This window comes from Onychomys torridus, chromosome 3 (genome assembly GCF_903995425.1).
Source record: "Onychomys torridus chromosome 3, mOncTor1.1, whole genome shotgun sequence".
Classification (NCBI taxonomy): domain Eukaryota; kingdom Metazoa; phylum Chordata; class Mammalia; order Rodentia; family Cricetidae; genus Onychomys; species Onychomys torridus.
In genome coordinates this window covers 134,328,010-134,348,874 of record NC_050445.1, presented here as the reverse complement: position 1 = coordinate 134,348,874, position 20,865 = coordinate 134,328,010, and the positions used below count along the sequence as shown (strand labels likewise).

The 20,865-nt window shown below is 47.2% G+C and overlaps 1 protein-coding gene across 1 annotated transcript in view; it reads left to right on the top strand.

Moving 5' to 3' along the window:
• Positions 1-20,865, top strand: part of Wnt5b (Wnt family member 5B) — a 106,599-nt gene that overhangs the window by 76,314 nt on the left and 9,420 nt on the right. The window contains exons 2-3 of the mRNA XM_036181474.1: positions 15,320-15,456; positions 17,245-17,492. Coding sequence (XP_036037367.1) covers positions 15,338-15,456; positions 17,245-17,492 — 367 coding nt within the window. The 5' untranslated portion in view covers positions 15,320-15,337. The remainder of the gene's footprint in view (positions 1-15,319; positions 15,457-17,244; positions 17,493-20,865) is intronic.

The following is a 20,865-nucleotide window of genomic DNA, read 5'->3' as shown; positions in this document are numbered from 1 at the left end:
CCTATCTCAAGAAGAAAAAGAAAAAGAGCTGGCAAGATGGTGTTATGTCCAGATCATGGGGACCCCCAAAAGACCACCATAGAGACAGAATCCTACATGTAAAAGCAAAGAGCCTTTATTTGCAAGCTTGGAGCTTGGACCTTCTGTCTGCCGCAGTGGTGAGAGCAGAGAACCTGGAGCCCAGGCAGGGTGGTGTTTTTATCATAGCAGAGGTTGGGGTGAGGGGATTTCCAGGGTTCAGGACCCTGATTGGCTGACATTTGTCTAGGGGTATAGGGAATGTTTGGAATGTCAGGTATTTCCTCTTAGATGCGGCCCCACTGGATGGGGTCAGCTTATGGCTTTTCTGGATCCAGGTGTTGCCTGCTGGAAGCTGTGTCTAGGTCTCTAAGCCTGTCATGGCAGCTGTGTGGTCAAACTGTTATGCTCCCCCACACACATCCCCCCTTCACAAGAACCAATGACAGGACTCAATCATGAGCCCTATCTGCCCAGGGGTTTAAGGGTATTGGGACCTAAGAACCATTAGCTAGCAAATTTTTCTAGGGCAGCGACATCTGTATCTATTGCCATTTTTTTTTAATTGTTTATTTTTTTCAAGACAGGGTTTCTCTGTGTAGTTTTGGTGCCTGTCCTAGATCTTGCTCTGTAGACCAGCCTGGCCTCGAACTCACAGAGATCTGCCTGGTTCTGCCTCCCAAGTGCTGGGATTCAAGGCGTGCACCCCCACTGCCCATCTTCTATTGCCATTCTTAAGGCCCTGTAGTTCTGACCTTTGAGTCAATTGACAACTCTGAACCTATTTTTCCTGGTATGTCAATGGGCATTATAGTTAGCCACTTTGTCCCCTATGCCAGGGAGTTTCCTTTTGACCTAGCATTTCAACCTATTTTGGGTGGGGAACATGAGGCAATGTATTCTCTTCTAGAACTGCTTCTAGCTGACATTAGGGTACCATGAGTTGTCAGGGCCCCCAAAAGGCTGAAAGACTAGTCAAAGGCTGGAAACTAGTCAAAGGCTGGGCAATGGAGCATCTGTCAGAAGCATGTAACTATTTGATCCAGCTGTAGAGACAGGGAACAATCACATTGTCTGGGCTTAGTGCATAAAGACACTTGTCACTAAGCCCAAGAACCCAAGTTCAATCCCTGAGAACCATGTGTAGGACAGAAAGAGCCAGTTCTCATCAGTCATCCTCTGATCGGCACACACGTGCATGCACACACATAAATAAGTAAATAAACATGTTATGGAGAAGAGAAAAGAGTGACGTGACTTCTGATCACTCTTCCTTGGATACACGTTTGGGGTGGTGGGGAGTTAGGGTGAGAGAGATGAGGGAAGGAGGTTGCATTTAAGTTTACAGGGATGGGGGACTTTCCTGGAGCCGAGTAGAAGCCAAGAGAGAAACTACATAGGCATCTCTGCTTTGCCTCGGTCGTTGGTGGTATTTTCTTAATGTTGGAAAAATGCAGTAATTTATTATTTGCTGCACACCAACCCAAGCTGCCCCCACCAGATCACATCTGTTCACATTCCATTTGTGTCATGCTGGGCTACTTTCCTTTCTGTGTTGACATTGGCTTTTAGTGGCTGGGCATGTGGTTTCCCTTGACACAAACATGGACTCATTTCTTACCACTGAAATTTTCCTAGGGTGCTAGCATTTCAGGATGGAGGAGTGTGAGCATGTGATTTCACATCCCCCTCCTGCTCTCCTCTTTGGGTACTGCCATTGCCTAGGCTTCCTACGGTGTACTAAACGGGCTACATCCGAGCAGCTACAAAAGGAGACTGGAACCCGTGAGATGGCTCAGTGGTTAAGAGTCGTTGCTGTACAATCGAAATCGTGGGAACCAGAGTTTGGATGCCAGCACCAGCAAAATCCAGGCATCATGGGAAAAAAAAAAAAGCCTAGCACTCTCCATCAAGTGTCCTACCCACTCTTATGATCCCCTCTGCTATGGGATGCGGAAATATGAAGTAGGAATTCAGCTGACTATAGCAAAGCTAAAGCTATTACCTGGAAAAGTCATGGATTTTTCATGCACTCTTTTGAATGTATACATGTATGCACACACTAAAACATGCACACAAATCACAAATCTGTAAATAAAAACTAAAAATAAAACAAATAACAAGAAAGGGCCACTTGTTGGCAATCAAGGAGATGAAAATGTTAAGTACATTAGCACACATTCATCATGGACCTCAGCTTGTTTTTGGCAGCCTAGACAGGGTTAGGGAGTCTGGTCCTTCTCTGAAGAACTGGGAGCATCCCTTCCTTCCATTTCTGCACTGTGCAGATCTGCTGGGCTCTTTCCCCCGAATGGTAGCTTTGGTCACTAGCCATTAATAGTGTTTTACAGAGGACATTTATCAGAATTTCAGAATTTCCCTGCCAGTTTCTTTTATTATTATTATTAAATTTATTTACTCATTAATTTTTTGTGTTTGTATGTCTGAGTATGAGTGCACACACAGTATGGCAGATGTGTGGCGGTCAGAGGACCACTTTGGGGTGTCAGTTTTGGGGTTCCACTATGTGAATCCTCAGGTGGTCAGGTTTGGTGGCAAATACCTTTACCTGTTGGGTCATCTTGCCAGTTCCACTGTTGGTTTCTTAAAAGGATTTTAAACTAATTTCTAAACGCTTTTGAGAATGTCGTTTCCTTTTGCTGATGGAACCCAGATGGCAGGGGTGGGGTGGGGTTTTTCCTCATTTGAGTCACTTTACCAGCACCTTGTCATCTAGACACAGAGGGTGACTTCAGGACAGCGTTGTGGCTGCAGAGCATGGTTAGGCTTGGAAAAGTAACTGGGCAAAAATAGACAAACAAAAACCAGGGAAAGTTTGGGGAGAGAGAAAAGCTCTCTGATTCAACACTTCCTCTCCCAGTGTGATGGAAACACGTATCTAGTTACAGGGTATCTTTGGCAAGAACTTTTTTTTTTTTTAAACTAGATTTAGCCAGGCAAAGCCATTATCTCCCTGGTCAGTTGAGGTGAAGGCTCCATCTGCCTTATGTCTCACTGGCAGTGTTGTTTGCCTAGGGACCCTCTGCACAAGCTTTACGGAGAATTGGAAACTCCAGCTCAGCCAAGTTCCAGGTCCTGGGTGAGATGGCAACCCCTTTGACCTCAACTGAGAGAGCTGGATGTGGATGTCACAGAAAGCCTAAGTATGGAGCCCCATAGCACCTGCTTGTGGTGTCTGCCCTCCATTTATTCACAGTGAAAGTCAGGCAGGCTGACTCTGGGGGGCACAGGGTTGCACCAACTTGAGGACCAAATGGACTAAGCTGATGCAGATACTGCTGCTAGCGTTGGCCACCTGCTAGCAGACACGGGCATGCCTCCGTCTGTAAGTGTCCTAATTTTAAAAATAAATGGTCTATGAAAGAGGCATTGCAGATGGCTAATAGACATGTAAAGTATCTATGCCTTAAAAATATCACTTTAAATATGCCTTTAAAATATCACTGAGCACCAGAGAAATGCAATTTAAGATGTGCTGACTTAGTATGAATACTAAAAGTCGGCTTAGTGTTTTCTTAGCCTTTCCTTTCACCAAAAGTTGGAAATTCTACAAATAAACTTACTTGAAAGTGCAATTGCCCAGTAAGCTTAATGATCCTGCAGAACCAAACCTGTGCGCTGGTCAAATAGATGTGAAGGGTAGTAACAATGGAAGAAAATTGTGTGGCTTTGGCTCTGATATCCCCTTCCCCACCATGCTGGGACGGACCCAAGTATACTGGGCAAATGCTTTAGCATGGAGCTGTACACCCCAGCCTCCTCTCTCTTAACCAGTAGAGATGGGTAGGGCAAGAGACGTGAGGCTTGTCAAGGCCACAGCTGTGCAGGCCTGGAGTTGCATTAGTAAACTATGATGCACTGCCATTTAAGCCTGGGTCGTCAATAGCTTCATGCCAGTCGCTGGTCAGGAGGCTAGGTGGGTAAAGCCACTTGCTACTAAGCCTCAGGGCCTGAGCTCAATCCCTGGCACCAACAAGGTAGGAGGAGAGAACCAACTACCACAAGTTGTTCTCTGACCTCTACATGTGTTATGTGTTATGGCATGTGTACGTGTACGTACACACACACACACACACACACACACACACACACACACACAGAATTGGATAAAAACACATGGAAGATTCAACTTTTTATACCTCAACAGTGTGTGTTTTCCTGTATTTTCAGGTAGGTAAGATGCCATATGCCTTCAGGAATAGGGACTTGGAGGATCCTTCCCTCATTCACTGTCTGTCCTTAGAGAAGCAGGCAGCTGACATCTCTGTCTTTTTCAGGGGGACAGTAACTGCATTAGTTGAAATGCCCTTGATAACCCTAGAAACCACCACAAAATAACAATAAAACTCATAAATCTCTAAATCCTAAAAGAGGCATTTATTTTTTATGCAAATGGTCAGCTGTTAATCAAATTAATTTTGACTTTTTAGATTTTAGATATTGCGTGAGTAACATTTACTGATATTTAATTAAAGGGTCATTTTCTGCTGAAAGTGTTTTTTTAATATTCTTTATAGTCCCTTTCTAGTTTTCTAACATCTGTCTGCTCTCTCACTCCCAGGTGGATGCACGTATATAAAAATTAGGGGGTGGCGAGGGGGCTGCAGAGTTAAGAGCAGTGGCTGCCGAATTATGGGGGCCAGAGTTTGGATCTCAGCATGGAGACAGCAAGCAGGATATGCCCGTTGTCCCAGCTGCAGGGAGAGTAGAGAGGAGCGCTTCTGGGGCTTGCTGGCTAGCAGGGAAGACATGAACCCCATGTTCAGGAGAAACCCTGCCTCAAATGAATAGACGGGGAAAGAAGATGCCTGTCATGTGGTAGCATTTTTCGGGTTCTCTGTTAAATGTGCTGATACAGAAAAGCTGTTTTTTCCTTATTTGCAGAAGACAGTTGACCAGGCTGCAGTGGAAAGGCATCTCCAGGGACTCTGGCACCCTCTTCACCTAAATGTTCTATACTTGACAGTCAGTGTCAAGCCCTGAGTGCAGGCCTAGAATCTTCTTGTCCCAGTGGAAAGGTATTGTGCAGAGCCATAGGCTTCCCGCTTTGTGAGTACAGATAGGCCAGTAGGCTGGATGACATCTCATTGATGGTACCTCGGTGGCTGGCAGCTTTGTGAACTGCCTCTACACTGTTGCAGGGATTGCTCTGCTTTTAACTAAATCACAGTCTGTGGAGTCCTTCCTACCTCATCCCGGAAAATGAAAAATAATGCGTTTTTGACATTGTTTCTAGAATTTTAAAGTAAAAAATGATGATACAACCCAAAATTCTCTTCTTTCAGAACATGATGACAATAGATCGCTTTAACATAAACTCAAGATCAAAATATCTTCCTTTCTAAGTTTAGATTGACTGTTGACTCCAGGGGTTTTGATCAATACCAGCAAACCCTTTTCCACTTGACATGTTCAGAAGTTTGGTGTGTACATGTGTGCAGGTGTCCATCGGTATCAGAGCCTGCTTGAGATAGAGTTACATTCCTGGGTCTGTGTGAGGAGATGGGTGGATAAAGCAACATAAAATAGCCCTCATATTGTTTTAAATAAGACTAATGTTAACTGTTCTCAGAACTGGACTTTTTTTTTCCCTCAAAATTACAACTCTTTTTTTCTTTTGGATTTTTTAATGAAGTATTGGCATGGTGAGAGATGTCAAACTTTTGAAAGGTGTACAGCCTGATTTAAAACCAAATCCTGAACCCTTTTAAAGAACAATAAAACATATTTTACATGAAAAAAAAAGAAGAAGATGCCTGAACCCTGGCTTCCCTGTACATACATGCACATGTGTAAATGCTCACATAATAAATACATAATACATACATATAGGAAGGAAGGAAGGAAGGAAGGAAGGAAGGAAGGAAGGAAGGAAGGAAGGAAAGAAGGAAGGAAGGAAGAAAGAAAGGAATCTTTAAAAAAAAATTAGAAGCAGAGCTGGTCATAATGGCTCATGCTTTTAATCCTGGCACTCAGGAGGCAGAGGTAGGCAGGCAGGTCTTTGTGAGTGAGGCCAGCCTGGTCTACATGGAGAGTTCCAGGCTAGCCAGGCTATATAGTGAGACGCTGTCTCAAAAACAAGCAAGCAAACAAAAAGATATGGTCCACATATGAGAGTAAGCATGAGAAGTTTGTCTGCATGAGTCTGGGTTACCTCACTTAATAAATTACTTCCCAGTTCCAGTTCCATCCATTTTCCTGCAAACTGCATGATTTTTCTTTTAAATTTCATTACGTTCATGTACCATGTTTTCATTATCCATTCATCTATTGATGAATATCTTGGATGATTCCATTTCCTGCCTATTGTGAGTAAAGCAGCCATAATAATGAATGAATAAGTATCTCTGTAATAAGATGTAGATTCCTTTGGGAATATGTTCAGGAATGATACAACTGAATCATACGGAAGTTCAATTTTTAGCTTTTTGAGAACCCTCCACCCTGATTCCCACAATGTGGACCAGTTAATACTCTAAGAGGGTTAGTTTTCTAATACAGCCAGCCAGACACACCAGTAGACACTTGTAGTCCTCAGCACGTGGAAGGCTGATAAAAAGGCATCACAAGTCCCAAGCCCTTAGCTTGGGGAACTTACAGGATCCTGTCATAAAACAGGGCAGGGGTGTGACTTGGTGGTAGTGTGCTTGCCTGGCATGCCCAAGGCTGGGTCCAATCCATGGCAGCAGCAACAACAGAAGACTGTGCGGTTGAATGTAATACAAAGTAGACTAAGATAAGGGTTTGTGCTGGTGGTGCTTATGTCGAGGTTATGTAAGCGCTGTAACAAGCCTACCGCCACAATGTCCACTGGCTCTAAAAAGCTGTAGTTTACTTTATTTATTTATTTATTATATTTATTTATGTATTTATTATTGGTTTTTCGAGACAGGGTTTCTCTGTGTAGTTTATTTTTATCCTGTGTGAAAACCCAGGTAGTAGTGGTGGCGCACGCCTTTAATCCCAGCACTTGGGAGGCAGAGGCAGGAGGATCTCTGTGAGTTCAAGGCCAGCCTGGTCTATGAAGCAAGTTCTAAGACAGCCAGGACTACACAAAGAAATACTGTTTTGAAAAACAAAACAAGCAAACAAAAAGCCCCAGGTGGATGTTCCACTGTTGGGGCATTCTCCACTGGTCATTTGAGGACCTGAACTTCTTTCTGACTTGGAACTCTGTCTTTGGCCCTGGCTTTGAAGGCTGCTGTTTAAGTTGGTTAGTTAGATAAACAACTTCTAAAGAGGAAACTCATGGTTTCAGGTCCTTGTTGGCTATGTGGCTTTTGGGTCTATGGTGAGAGGGAACATCATGGTGGGAGCCTGAGATGGAGGGAACTGTTCACTCCATGGCTGCCATGTTAAAGAGACAGATGGGGAGGACCTCAGGGCTCCATATCCCCTTCAAGGGTACAACTGGTGACCCTGTTTCCTTCTCCTAGACTGCACCCGGGATAGGTTGCATCACCTCCCAATAGTGTCAAAGGCTAGAGACGAAGCCTTTCACACAGGGACCGTGTTCTAAATATAGCAGCTACTCTGCTTACCTTCATCAAAGCTTAGAGGACTGCCGTGGGAACGTTTTGTTTTTGTAGGCCAGTCCCAGAAGTTACAGAATGATTTCTTCTGTCATCTCACTAGATCTCAGTAATCCAGGGACATCTTAGCAATAAAAGCCAGGGAATACAGTCACGCTGTGTGCAAGTACCTGAAGCACTCTCCAGAGGATCTGAGCAGAGAAAGACAGCATAAGAAACTTCCTGGATAAATATGTACAAAATATATGTACAAAAAATGTACAAAAATATATACAAAATATGTACAAAAATATGTACAAAAAAGAGACGTCATAAGTGACTTTTTGGATAAATATGTACAAATCTAGGATGCAAAAGTTTCCCTTTCTTAGATTAACTGTAAGTTGTTTTCATTTTAGTTTTTAAGGATTAGATCATTATTTGTGTGTGGAAAAGTGGAGAAAGCCCATAGTGAATGAAGCCTTGAGTAAATGTGGGCTGTTAGCATGGACACAGCCATGTCGAGGACTGATGCCTCAGCCCCATGTGAGTGGCAAACTCTTCTGTGGGTGCAATATCAAGGGCAGCAAAACCTTCCTCTGGTCTGGCAACTCTCATAACGGAAAACATTTAATTGGGACTGGCTTACGGTTTTAGTGGTTCAGTCCATTATCATCATGGTGGGACATGGTGGCGTGCAGGCAGATGTGGCACTGGAGAAGGAGTTGAGAGTTCTACATCTTGATCCACAGGCAGCAGAAGACTATGTCCCACACTGGGTGTAGCTTGAGCATATATGAGACCTCAAAGCCTGCCCCCACAGTGACACACTTCCTTCAACAATAGTGCCATCTCTGTGGGCCAAGCATTCAAACACATGAGTCTAGGGGGGCCATTCCTGTTCAGACCATCACAGGTCCCTTGCCTCTCCAGTCATGTCAATCCCCGGAGCTGTACTGGATGTGGCATTTGCGTGTGTGCTGTGTGTGCACACGAGTGCACATGACACTGTGAATTATGTAGGCCAGAGGACAAGTCTGTAGAGTTGGGTCTCTCTTTCCGTCTTCACATGGCTTTCAGGATGGAAATTGAATTTCCAGATTTGTGTGGCAAGCACCTTTACCCACTCAGCCATCTTGCTGGTCCAATTTTTGTTCATTTTAACGAGGAACTTCATTTTAATGAGGATGACTCATTGTAAATGATACATTATACTTTAAGCCGTGGGGTGTTTGTTTGTTTTGGAATGGTGACCCCTTCTGATCAGTGGTATGGGTTTGTAAGGTAGCTGGATCCCCAGAGATCAAATGGACTTTAGCCTCCTAAGGTGACCTTTGGTATGGTGGGCTCTCCCCAGCCCCTTTCTCCTCCCTTTTAAGCAGTCACCTAGGCAGACAAGAGGCACAGCCGCCATCAGCCCATCAGCCCAAGGTCATGGGTGGAGCGAACACCCACTAAAGACAGAGACAATTGTTTTTCTTTCCCTGGCCCGCTTTCTCTCTCTGCAGTGCTGGGGTAAAACCCAGGTCCTTACAAATGCATGGCAAGAGCTGTCCCACTGCGTCACTACCGGTCTCGTGGCCTCTTTCACTTGAGTGGTGAGGAGTAAGCAGTCTGAAATCTGAGGGCCTTCACCAGAGGATAATACAATCCTGTCCTGTTGGTTCTCAGTGCCAACTTGTCCTTCTATGTCTATTTTCCTCTCACGTGACCCTGTGTTCTCCTTCTGCCCTTCCCAGGTTTCCACAGTTTCTGACCCTCTCCTGGGAGCCCAGCCTTAGCCTTTCCCTCTCTATTCTCCATCTCCCATTATTACCACTGCTCACCACGTTTTCTAAATACACATCTGATGGTGCGTCCACCTACGTGGTGCCTGGAACAGCTCCTGTAAGCCTCAGAACAAAGCCCACACTCCTTGTTGGGTCCCCAGGGACCCCAAGAAGTGTCCCCAGTATGGAGGTTCTGTTGCACCAAGAACACATAAGTTCTATTTGTCTCTGGATTTTTGACGCTGTACCTTGTTCTAGTTTGCTACCTGTTATTGTGATGAACACGAACCAAGGGATTGGAGAAGTGATTCAGTGATTAAGAGCATTTGCTGCTCTGGCAGAGGACCTGAGTTTGATTCCCAGCACGAAAATGGTGGCCTTACAACCATCTGTAACTCACACAGACACACAAGCACGTAGACACACAAATACACAGATACACAGAGGCACACATGGACACATACACAGACATACAGACACACACACTGACACACAGACAAACACAGACAGACACGCACAGGTACAAACACAGACACACACACAGACACACACATACATATACACTATAGATTTGTTTAGGGAAAAAGAGCAACAGCTTTCAGAAAACTGCATATATGCAAACCAGCTTTACATATAGTCAGGAGTGAGAATACTGACCACTAGAGCTCTAATACATATCATAATACACAATACATACACTGACGCTCCTTTAGCGAGCAGAATGGCAAACTCAAAAGCTGTGTGAATGTGCAGCTGTAAGAGCCATGACAGAAACAGTAGAGGGGACATGGGTCTGTGCCCTACTGCCTGCTAGTGTATTCATGTCCCAAAAGATTTAAGTCATGGCTAAGCAAAGAGATTTGGCCACCTGTCAATTAGTGGGTCTGTCTGTCTGTTTGTTTTTGAGACAGGGTCTCAATAATCTAAGTTAACCCCAAACTCATAATGTAGCTGAGGCTGGCATTGAATTCCTGATTCTTCTATGCCTCCACCTCCCAAGTGATGGGATTATAGGTGTGTGCTATTGTGTAGACCTGTCTCCTCTTTTATTTTATTTATTTTTGATTTTCAGAGATAGCTTCCTCTAATAACAGTTCTGTCTGTCCTGGAAATCGCTCTGTGGACCAGGCTGGCCTTAAACTCATAGAGATCCACCTGCCTCTACCCCCCATCCCCTACCCCCACCCCACCCCCCTCCCCGATGCTGGGATTAAAGGTGTGAGCCACCAGTGTCTTTTTTAAATAGCATGGCTTCTCAAGGTGGAGGAAATTTTTTACATTTTAAATTGTGTGTGTGTGTGTGTGTGTGTGTGTGTGTGTGTGTGTACATGTGGTACCATGGTATGAGCATGGGGGTCAGAACACAACTTGTGAGAGTCTGTTCTCTCCAAAATGTGGGTCCTGAGGATCAAGCCATCAGGCTGCGTACCAGACACCTTTAGCTGCCGAGCCGTATGGTCAGTCCTCCCAGTCCTCTTAAACTGTGCTCCAGTTTGCAAAGTCAGAAGTACGTTGAGTTGGTAGCACCAGAGCCACTTGTTCCAGGGAGCCAGTACAGACGGGCTGTCAGTTTCCCTCCATGGGGCTCCAGAGCTGCACCCATACCCCTTCCCTCCCTGTGAACCCCCCAGTCCCCAGGGTGTGGAAGCAGCCCATACCCCAGAACTCCGCAGCAGACCAAGGTAGGTTACTTTGCAAGATGAGAACATCTTAACACCTTTTCCACAATCCTCCAATTCCCTGAAAACAAGCCTAAAGCTTCGGCTCTCAGAATTTGTTCCTCAGAATAATTTCCTAAGCTGCAATGACTTAGGGACCACCCATTTCTGCCTTTCTCAGGAGAGGCATCTTTTAAGATGATTGTAATTCATCAAGATGCCAGAGGATGAAAATTCTTTCTATTTTCTGCACAGAATGAAACTCGCATAGACTTATGCTTGACAATTGAGGAAAAAATGGTGCTTTTTCCAAGTGAAAGGATTCAGCTGGGATCTGCCACTTCCGGGGAACCATGCACTCAGGGTTGGGAAGGGGGATAACCTGGAGTCTGGGGGCTCTGTTGGCTTTGTGGCATTTATTCTTCTATGGTCAATTCAATTGAGAGTAGGTCACTTATTTTTTTCAGGGCTCTGGAAGCTGACTGTCAGTCTGGGATTACACACATACACACACACACACACACACACACACACACACACACACCCGTCCGCCTCCTCACAGGGAATGCCAAATGCATTTCTAGGCTAACTTCTCTCCCGAGTGCCAGAATTTCAATCTCTTCACTTCTACCCACCCTCTCTCCTTCCCCTAAGGCACCCCTCGAGACCCGTGAGTTCTCCAGGGGCTCCTGCCAAAGGTGGTACAGCTGGTAAACCTTCCTCCCACCCCACCACAGATTTTTTAATTTTCATCTCCGCCAACTGTCGGGGAAGTAGATCACACAAAGGAATGCCGTGCCTTAGGGCTAAGGGGATTCGCTGAGCAAGTCAGGAAGGAAGAATGGGGGGCAGGGTAGAGGCAGAGACCCTTGGGAGAAATAATTAAGGCTGGCAGGGAAAGGCTGTGTTAATTGAGCTGAGCCGAAGATGAGCATCTGGGGATTCCTTCAAGAGACTGGGATTTCCTGATAAAGTCTTCCTTACATTGTTGCATTAATCTTTGGTCACTATAAGAAAAATGCCTTTTAGAGAAGAAAGGTATCAGTGAAGACAGTTATGCCAGAGACAGAGCTGGCTGGTGAACTAAATAATGACCACAGAGCATAAATAAGTAAATAATAAATAAATAAATTAATAATGAATAAATAAGTAAGTAAGCAAATAAATAAATAAATAGATGTGGAACAGAGAGCAGCTTGGCCAAAGCCTGGTTTCCTCACGGTGACAGGAAACCGTGCTGCATTGACTCCTGGTAGGTAGACCACTGGCTCTCGGATAGGATGCGGGGCTTGTGTGCCGATGTGCTCCGTATCTGCCCCACCCTCCAACATTTATGTCACAGGGCTGTCTCTAAATTAATAGACATTTGTTTAATATTTCCTTTTGAGCTTGATCATTCTTTCTGTAAGAAGGAGAGGGGGCAGGGGAGGGTCTTAGTGTGCCCTATGTGACTGAGAATGTACAGAGATCCTCCATCCACACTAACGGGATCTTTTCTCAGTTTTGAAGATTTCTCTTGTGTAATGTACAATACAGGAACTCAGGAAATGGCAGAGAGCCATGATGTGCATGTAATCTGTGCACAGCCAGAAAGATGACATCAGTGGACCGGCATTACCCATTGCCCAGGCTGAGCCATAGAATTGTGCTGGCACCCAGAAACTCCAAGTCTCTTCCTCATCATGGTCCGTTCCCTTTGCCACCCTAGAGAGAACCTTCACATGGTGTCGGTGATATCAGCTTCTTGCTCTTCTGCGCGGCTTACACCTGTATTCTATGACTTGTTTTTCTACGTAAAGTTGCTAAGATTTGAGTATGTGGTTGCATGCGGCTGTAGCCTGCCTGTTCATTTTGATTCCTGCACAATATTGCAACCACAGATCACAGCTGGCTGGCCCATCATCTCACTGTTGATGGACACTGTTGGTGGCATGAGGCTGATGATCTTGTGACTTTTTATCTTTGTTTGGCTGAGGTAGAACTCGTGGACTGGGGCATCCTGACTCTTGGAGATCAAACTCAGGCTTGGTGGCAGGCAGTGTCCTAGAACTGCTGTTGACGGGCTTCCTGGTGCATAAATGTCTTCAGGAGGGGGCCAGCGTCGTCATTGCGAACACATTTCTAAGTGGTAACCCATGTCCTCTGGGGTCCATTCATCTAAAGTATGCAGTCAAGTGGTACCTGATGTAATCACAGACTCGTGAAGCCACGTCATCAAACAGTGAGAACAACACGCGCACTAGAGGCTTTTTTGTTTGATTGGCTGGTTGGGTTTGGGGTCATTTTTAAAACTTCACTTGTAATGGGCTGAGAAGTCAGTGGTGCCCAGGGTGGTCAGAGCTGCTGGGGCCATTGTATTTTCCCTTAGTTTCTGAGGCAGGAAGGTGTGGAATTTGTAACCTCTATGAATCTGGCTCTAGATGGCCTATGGGCCTCTGACCCGGGCAGTCAAACACAGTAATTTTAGCAGGCACTGGCTGGCTGTCTCTGAAGTGATGCCCTCCCTGACTCCCAATTTGACTTTGGTTAGACTTAGGACCTCAGAAGGATTTTCTAGGAGCCTGTGAAGGGGTGTGAGAATGGAAACCTGGGACGAAGAGGCTCAGGGACATCGGTACCATTCATTGGGAGAAACCTATGCTACTTGGTAGTGTGGCTGTGTGATGACCCATGCGGTGGGTGCTTTGGGGGAGTAGGGAGTTTTCCAGCCTGTGGCGGTTTGGCCAGGGCAGCTAGAAGAGAAGGCTGCATGGTCCCCAAGAAGGACTGGGAGGAGAAGCTGGGGATGTTTGGACAAGGAGGCCCTTTGAAGTGTTTCTCTTGTGTATCCTCTCTATCCCAGGCCTGGACCCTCCCCTCCATAAAGCCATCAGCTTCTGGAGCCAGCCTTATCTCTGCCCCATCTCCCTAAGTTCTAAGTTCACAGACCTCCTATCTTGAGGTGGAGGAGGATTTATGGGGGGTCGGGGAGGGGGAGGGACATCCCTTAGAGGAGGCCGAGAAGTCGGTTAGAAAAGTTAGAGTTGTTAGTGGCCCCGCTAAAGGCCGGATCATTTCCGAGCTGGTTCTACATGACAAAGGCTAAGGAGCAAATCTCTCTTTGATCTGCTCTGCCCCTTGCCGGCCCCACACACCTGCCTGTTGGTGCCCTGCCCCAGCTGAGACCTCAAGCAGGAAAACCAAAAGGGGTGGGGAACAGGCCTGTCCCAACTCCGAATCCTGCTCCAGCCATCCTCCTCTCTTAGTGGCCCCAGGTCAAACATATTTCCTAGACCGATGGTCTAAAAAGCATCTGCTGCCCCCTCCCGGAGAGTCTAGAGACCCAGAAGCTCAGCATCAGCATGGTGAGCTGGGACTGCCTTGAGCTTGTTTTGTGCCTGCCTGTGGGGGGCTGGGGGGTAGGGGTGTGTGCGTGTGCCTGTGTGAGTGTGTGTGTGTGTGTGTGTGTGTGTGTACACGTGCACGTGCAGGTACTGGAAATGAAGAGAGCTTAGATGTAGGTGGCATTTGGTCAATTGCTCTAGGATGCCAAAGCTGTATTTTCCAAATGTCCAAGCTTTTCCCGGACTGGCGTGTTTCACCCACGGCAAAGGTGGCAGCATCAGTTCAACAAGCAAGGGGCAGGACCTCCCGGAAGGTTTGAGAGAAGTGGCCCAGAGCTGGTGGTGTTCAAATTCCATGTGGCCCTTCAAAGGCCAAAGTGTTGGGGGAGGAGACTGCTGGCCAAAGCCTGCTCCCGTGAGGCTCCTGCCGGGCCTCGGAGTAAAAGGGCATTGATGTTCTGCGGCTATTACTCCTGAAGCGTCAACAAGGATTTGCGTTCAGAAAACTTCAGGAAGTGCACAGCCTGTTTGGGGGTAGTCATATCCAATTCTGTAGGTTTTAACCCTTAACCCCTGCACAGAAGGGCCTGATAGAGAGTTACATCTCGGGACTGTGGTTTTTTTGGTTTGTTTTTTAAGTGGGAGGATGCACTTGTCTCTGTCCTCTTGTCCTGGGCTCTAGAAGGGCAGGTGTGCGTCTTAATTGCTGTACGAGGCACACTCTTCTGTTTTCATTTGCTTTTCTGCCTTCACAGCTTGTTACAGAAACTGGGTCCTGAGTAAGAGTCCCACGGTGTAATGTAAGGGACTCAAGGGCCCTGTGGTGAGCAGATACCCAGTGAGAGGAGGCTGGAAAGGACTGAATTTCTCGAGGGATGGGCGGGGGAGGGGAGGCAGAATTTGCCATCAGGTCCCTCCCACAGCTCATCCTTTGAGCTTTTCTGCACTCTATTCATCTCTCCTGGGCTCCTCATGTCTGTGGTATTTGCGTGCTGACTCCCCTTTCCTTCTCTCTCCAGGGAGCTCCGCTTTGGAAGATGTTGGTCCCAGGGCACTGGGATGGGCTGAGGATGACCATGCCCAGCCTGATGGTGATGTTTACAGCAGCTCTGCTCTCCAGCTGGGCCCAGCTACTGACTGACGCCAGCTCCTGGTGGTGAGTGAGAGACTGAGGGCTAGCCTGGACTGATGCCAGCTCCTGGTGGTGAGTGAGAGGACTGAGGGCTAGCCTGGACTGATGCCAGCTCCTGGTGGTGAGTGAGAGACTGAGGGCTAGCCTGGACTGATGCCAGCTCCTGGTGGTGAGTGAGAGACTGAGGGCTAGCCTGGACTGATGCCAGCTCCTGGTGGTGAGTGAGAGACTGAGGGCTAGCCTGGACTGATGCCAGCTCCTGGTGGTGAGTGAGAGACTGAGGGCTAGCCTGGACAGACCTTGAGGCTTTTGGATAATCAAGATGTGAAGCAGGGCCCCAAGGGAGTGGTCACACCTTTATCTGAGAAATACCAGGGCCCTCTTCTATCCCAGGAAGGCTGGGAGAGCTCATATTCTCCCTTAGGTTCCCAGAGGTGAGGTTTTCATGAGAAGAATATAGGTTTTGTTCTTGTGATTTTTTTCCCCCCTTGGATCTTGTCTAAAAGCTTTTCTGGAGGCCCCCCACCCTGTGAATTGTTACAAATAGCTTTTATTGTTATTTATCCAACAAAAAGAATATTGATAGCATGAATGAGACCCTGAAATTCCATTCTTAGGAACACACACACACACACACACACACACACACACACACACACACACATTATTAAGGCTGAGGCAGGCAGACCACTTGAGCCCAGTAGTTTAAGGTCATCCTGTAGAGCACTAAGACCCCCCCAAAACACCACGAAAAAGGCGTGTAAATATTTGTGTGTGTATGCATGTGTGTGTGTAATATATATAATGGTGTTGCTATGTCTCTGTGTGGTTTGTTTGTTTGTTTGTTTGTTTTGTTTTTTTGTTTTTTTTTGCTGGTAGAGGCAGATGTAGTAAAATCCCTACTAGATCTGTCTGAAGGCCAGAAGAGGGTTTTGGAGAAAGAACCAAGTAGGCTCTTCTGTGATTTTAAGGCTACTACGTTTGCCAAGTCGACATGGAAATGGCACAGCCTGTGCTGACTCATGCCTTTATTCAGCTGGCAAATCCATAAGTCCCTCATCTAATGTAGCACTACATATGTGATATGTGCCAGATGATGAGCAAAAGTCTCCCCCAAGCTCATCAGCAGAGGACTGGGAAGCACAGAGAGTTGGCAAAGAGAACGATTAGGGTACATGGTCACATGTGTGAAGTGGATTCTGTCTTAAAGGCCTGAGGAGATTTGCATTAAGGGAATACGTCACCTTCCGGCATGCGCCTGCCCTGCACTTGCCCAGACTCCTTGTTCTTCCCACTTCTGTGAGGTCTGCAGTCTCCTTCTGATGCTCACTCACCTTTCCTGCTCTCTCCCTCAAGTGAATGGCTGCCCTGCCCAGCCCGGTCTGCCTACCCTCATCCTTTAAGACAGTTCAAATTTTTGTTGTGTTTTTTGAGACAGGGTCTCACTATGTAGCTGTGGCTGTCCTGGAACTCACCACGCAGACCAGGCTGGCCTCAAACTCATGGAAATCCACCTGCCTCTTGCTGGGATTAAAGGTGTGCACCGCCACACACTACTATCTTTTTATGAAGTCCTTGGGAGCCAGCTGTCTGAAGTATACAGTATCTCATACAGCATTTGTATTTGTGCCTCAGTTTCCCTCGTGTGCTTTTTGAAGGCATGCGCTCTGTGCTCAAGTTCCCTTCCAAATCCGTAGTCCAGAGCCTTGTATGTTGAGAACAGTGCAGAGAGGAGATTTTGTGAACCGTGTAGAGTTGCACACAGGTGCATTCACTGCGGGCCTCCTCCCTTTCTGGATTGCTATATTGTAGGTCACTAGCTCTGAACCCGGTGCAGAGACCTGAGATGTTCATCATTGGTGCTCAGCCTGTGTGCAGCCAGCTTCCCGGGCTTTCCCCAGGCCAGAGAAAGCTGTGCCAGTTGTATCAGGAGCACATGTCCTACATCGGGGAGGGAGCCAAGACGGGCATCCGGGAGTGCCAGCACCAGTTCCGACAGAGGCGGTGGAACTGCAGTACTGTGGAGGACACATCTGTCTTTGGCAGAGTCATGCAGATAGGTAAGAGGCCACTTGAGCTTGGCTTGGTCACAGGATACGTGTCTCCATGCCTGGGGGCATGTCTCCTCCCCAGTGATTGGTGCATTGATGAATGGTAGCCCCGCTGCTGCATTCTTTCTGGGCTTGGAAGCATGTTAGAAGGAAGAGGAAAGCCCCCAGAGTTATTATAACAATAACTGCATCACCCTGAGTTCCTCTGTGACAGGCTCACCCCGGGGCTGTCTGTGACTCACGCTGGGAGGGAACAGAACATCTGAGTAAGGAGGGAGTAGGTTAGAGATCTGCCTGCCATGGCTGCCTTTGCCTCAGCGCTGGAAGGGTCTGTTAAGAAGTCTACAGAGTCTCGGGCCGAACGGGCTCAAATTGCGTTATTTAACCTCTGAGATTTTCACTTCTTCCACTTGGACTCTTGAGCAGGAGGTGAAAACTTGGTGCCAGATTGGTAACAGCTGTCATTAACCAGGCCCAGGTCCAGGCTGGCTTTCTCCTTTGAAACAGGCTGTATGTGAAATTGGTGAGAGAGGACCATTGCTCAGCTCACCCTCCCCTGTTGGGCAGCTGGTGAGAGAGCATGGCTGTCCTATTGCCCAAATGGAGGTGTGATTTGAGTCTAATTGTCTTAGGTCCTTTTGAAATGCAATCCTCTCCTCCCTGGCAAGAAATTGAGAAGCCGGGCCCTATTCTTCGAGGCCTTATCTCCAGGACCATAAAAGGAAGGTGTCAGTAGTCTTGTGCTGCCTTTTCCCTAGACAGCTCCCTGTCACTCTACGCATTCTGGAGTTAGCTGGTGCTGGGGCTTTCCCAAGGTAGGGTTCCAGCAAGATGCTTGGGGGCGCACTCCCACCCCCCCCCCCCCCCCCCCAACCACACCCCCATCTCCCCCCCCCCACACACACACTCACTTCCAGACATCTTCCCAAGCCTCAAATTGAAAAAAGTGAAAACAGAGAAATCTCCTTTGAACTCTGCCTTTGCCTTTGAGATTAGCTCTGTCTACATAGAAGGACTGTACCTGTGTTCTGGGATGGCCTCAGGGGCAGTTTTCCCAGAAAACTGACTCGGCTTTTGGTGGGATTTACTTACTGATTCTTGAGGAGTCCTCTTGGCACTCAAATCCCTCCCCTGGGCACAGTACCTGACCTGCCTAAGCAGCTTTGGGTGAGACTATGAGACAAAGAGTGGCATCCTTGTCCTGCAAACACGAGGACCTGATTTGATCTCCAGCACCCACATAAACGGCATGAGGACCCAAATTCAATCTGCAGTGCTCACATGGAAATGTGCGTGCGGCGAGGCGTGCTTGTAATCCCAGTGCTGGAGAGGCAGAGACAGGCAGATACCCCGGCCTTGCTAACAGCCAGCCTAGCCAAATCTGTGAGCCCCAGGTCCTAGTGAGAGATCCCGTCTCCGAACACAGAAGGGTGGCTCCTGAGGAACAACAAACAGGTTGTGAAGCAGGGTGAGGAGAGCTGCCTTGGGAGAATTCAGAGACAGGGCTAACACCTTTTCACGGTCCTGGGAATAAGAGCCAGTAGAATAGGGTCGGATTGGAATGCACATGTATCCACACCCAGGGCACACACCTGCACATGCACATGGGGTAGGGTGTCGGGAGTAGACACTGTGAGTCTGATTGCGTAGCAGGGGCCTTGTGCAGGGCAGGCAGACCATAGAAAGAAGCACATCTTACTTGATCTACTTCAGTTACCAGCAGGAGCACTTTGGTCTGACTGATTTTCCCTACTCTTCGAGGTTTTTGTTCTTTCTTTCTTTTTTTTCTTTTTCTTTTTTTCTGTTGTTGTTGTTTGTTTGTCTATATGGCCCTGGATGTCCTGGACCGCTCTATGTAGACCAGGCTGGGTTTGAACTCCTAGAGATCAGCCCACCTCAGCCTCCCTAGTGCTGGGATTAAAGGCTTGTGCCACTCCCTCTCCTTTTTGTAGCCTCCCTGAAGGATCTCCTTGCCTGAGAAGCTGTCTTTCCTCCTATGCCCCTGGGTAGCTCCTTCTAGAATCCTGGGAGGTGTCCCTAGACTCCCTTCTTCTTAAAGCTACAGCAAGAGTTATCACCAGAGGGCAGCAGAGCAGCCTTGCCTCAGAGCCTCTGCCCTCTGAGCAGTGGGACAGAAGAGGGCAAGACATTCTGTTTCCCTGGAGCTGGGAGATGTGAGGTCTCTCCAGTCGCTCTGTGGCCATGGCTTGCTAGCCTTGTATCTTTGGAATGGTTTGGCTTCACTTTTGTCTGTGACTGTTTCATGTCTAGATACCTGCTTCCCTCCTCGAAATACACACACACACACACACACACACACACACACACACACACACACACACCTTATCTAACCTGCAGTGGGACGCTCTTGCAACAGATTTCTATGCAATACTCTCTTACCCAAGACCCAAGTGCTGCCCCACACAGTGAACACTGCATACTCTCAGAATCTGGTTATGTCCCTCCAGCAGAGGTAGAAATGAGTCCAGTGTGCTGGAGGACACTTTCAGATCCCAAGTCACCAGAACTCAGTGTGTGGCATCTGGTGTATTACATTCAGAGATGGGTCCGTGACTTCAAAAGCCATTTGGAGAGGGCTGATTGGACTCTGGCAAACATATTTGCTAAAGGAGGGTAAAAGAAATCAGACATATGTAGCTTGGGAAAGGAACACATAAAGGCATGTTTCTTGTTTCCAAACACTGGAGAGCTGTCAAATGGCTGGGATTAGACAGTGCTGCCCCAGCAGGCAGGAATTACAAGGAGGCGTATTTTGGTTTCATATGAGAAGGAACTTTCTAGTGATAGAATCATTTTTAAAGGGAAAGGAAAAAAAAGATGAATAAGCTTCTTTAAAAGGCCAGCTATTCTTCTGAGGAATGCCGGAAGTTAATGCTTGTGGAGAATGGAAAGGGATCCTGTACTGGGGTGCCTAAGGCTCTATCCTGCTCCAGGTGGTGTGTCAGGGGTTGAGAGTGTTTCTGGAAGACTTCTCAGGAATGGCTCATTCAAAACAGGGCCCAGTCTGCTTCGTTAAGAGCACCATAATGCTCTTCCAGAGGACCCAAGTTCAGTTCCCAGCACCTATGTTAGACTGCTCATAACTGCCTAGGACTCCAGCTCCAGGGGATCCAGCACCCTCTTCTGGCCTCCACGGGTACTGCACTCATGTGCACATCTTACGAAGACAAACACACATAGACAATGTAAAATAAAACAGTTGTGTTTTTAAAGAACTTCTTGGACTATCTCGGCATTCACTGCTACAGTCAGCACTGGGTCAGCACTGGGGCTAGTGTCAGTCACAAGTGGAGCCTTCTCCCATCAGGTGGAGCTTGCAGGGGTGTTCCTGTTTACAAATGACCAGAGCTGACCACGGTTG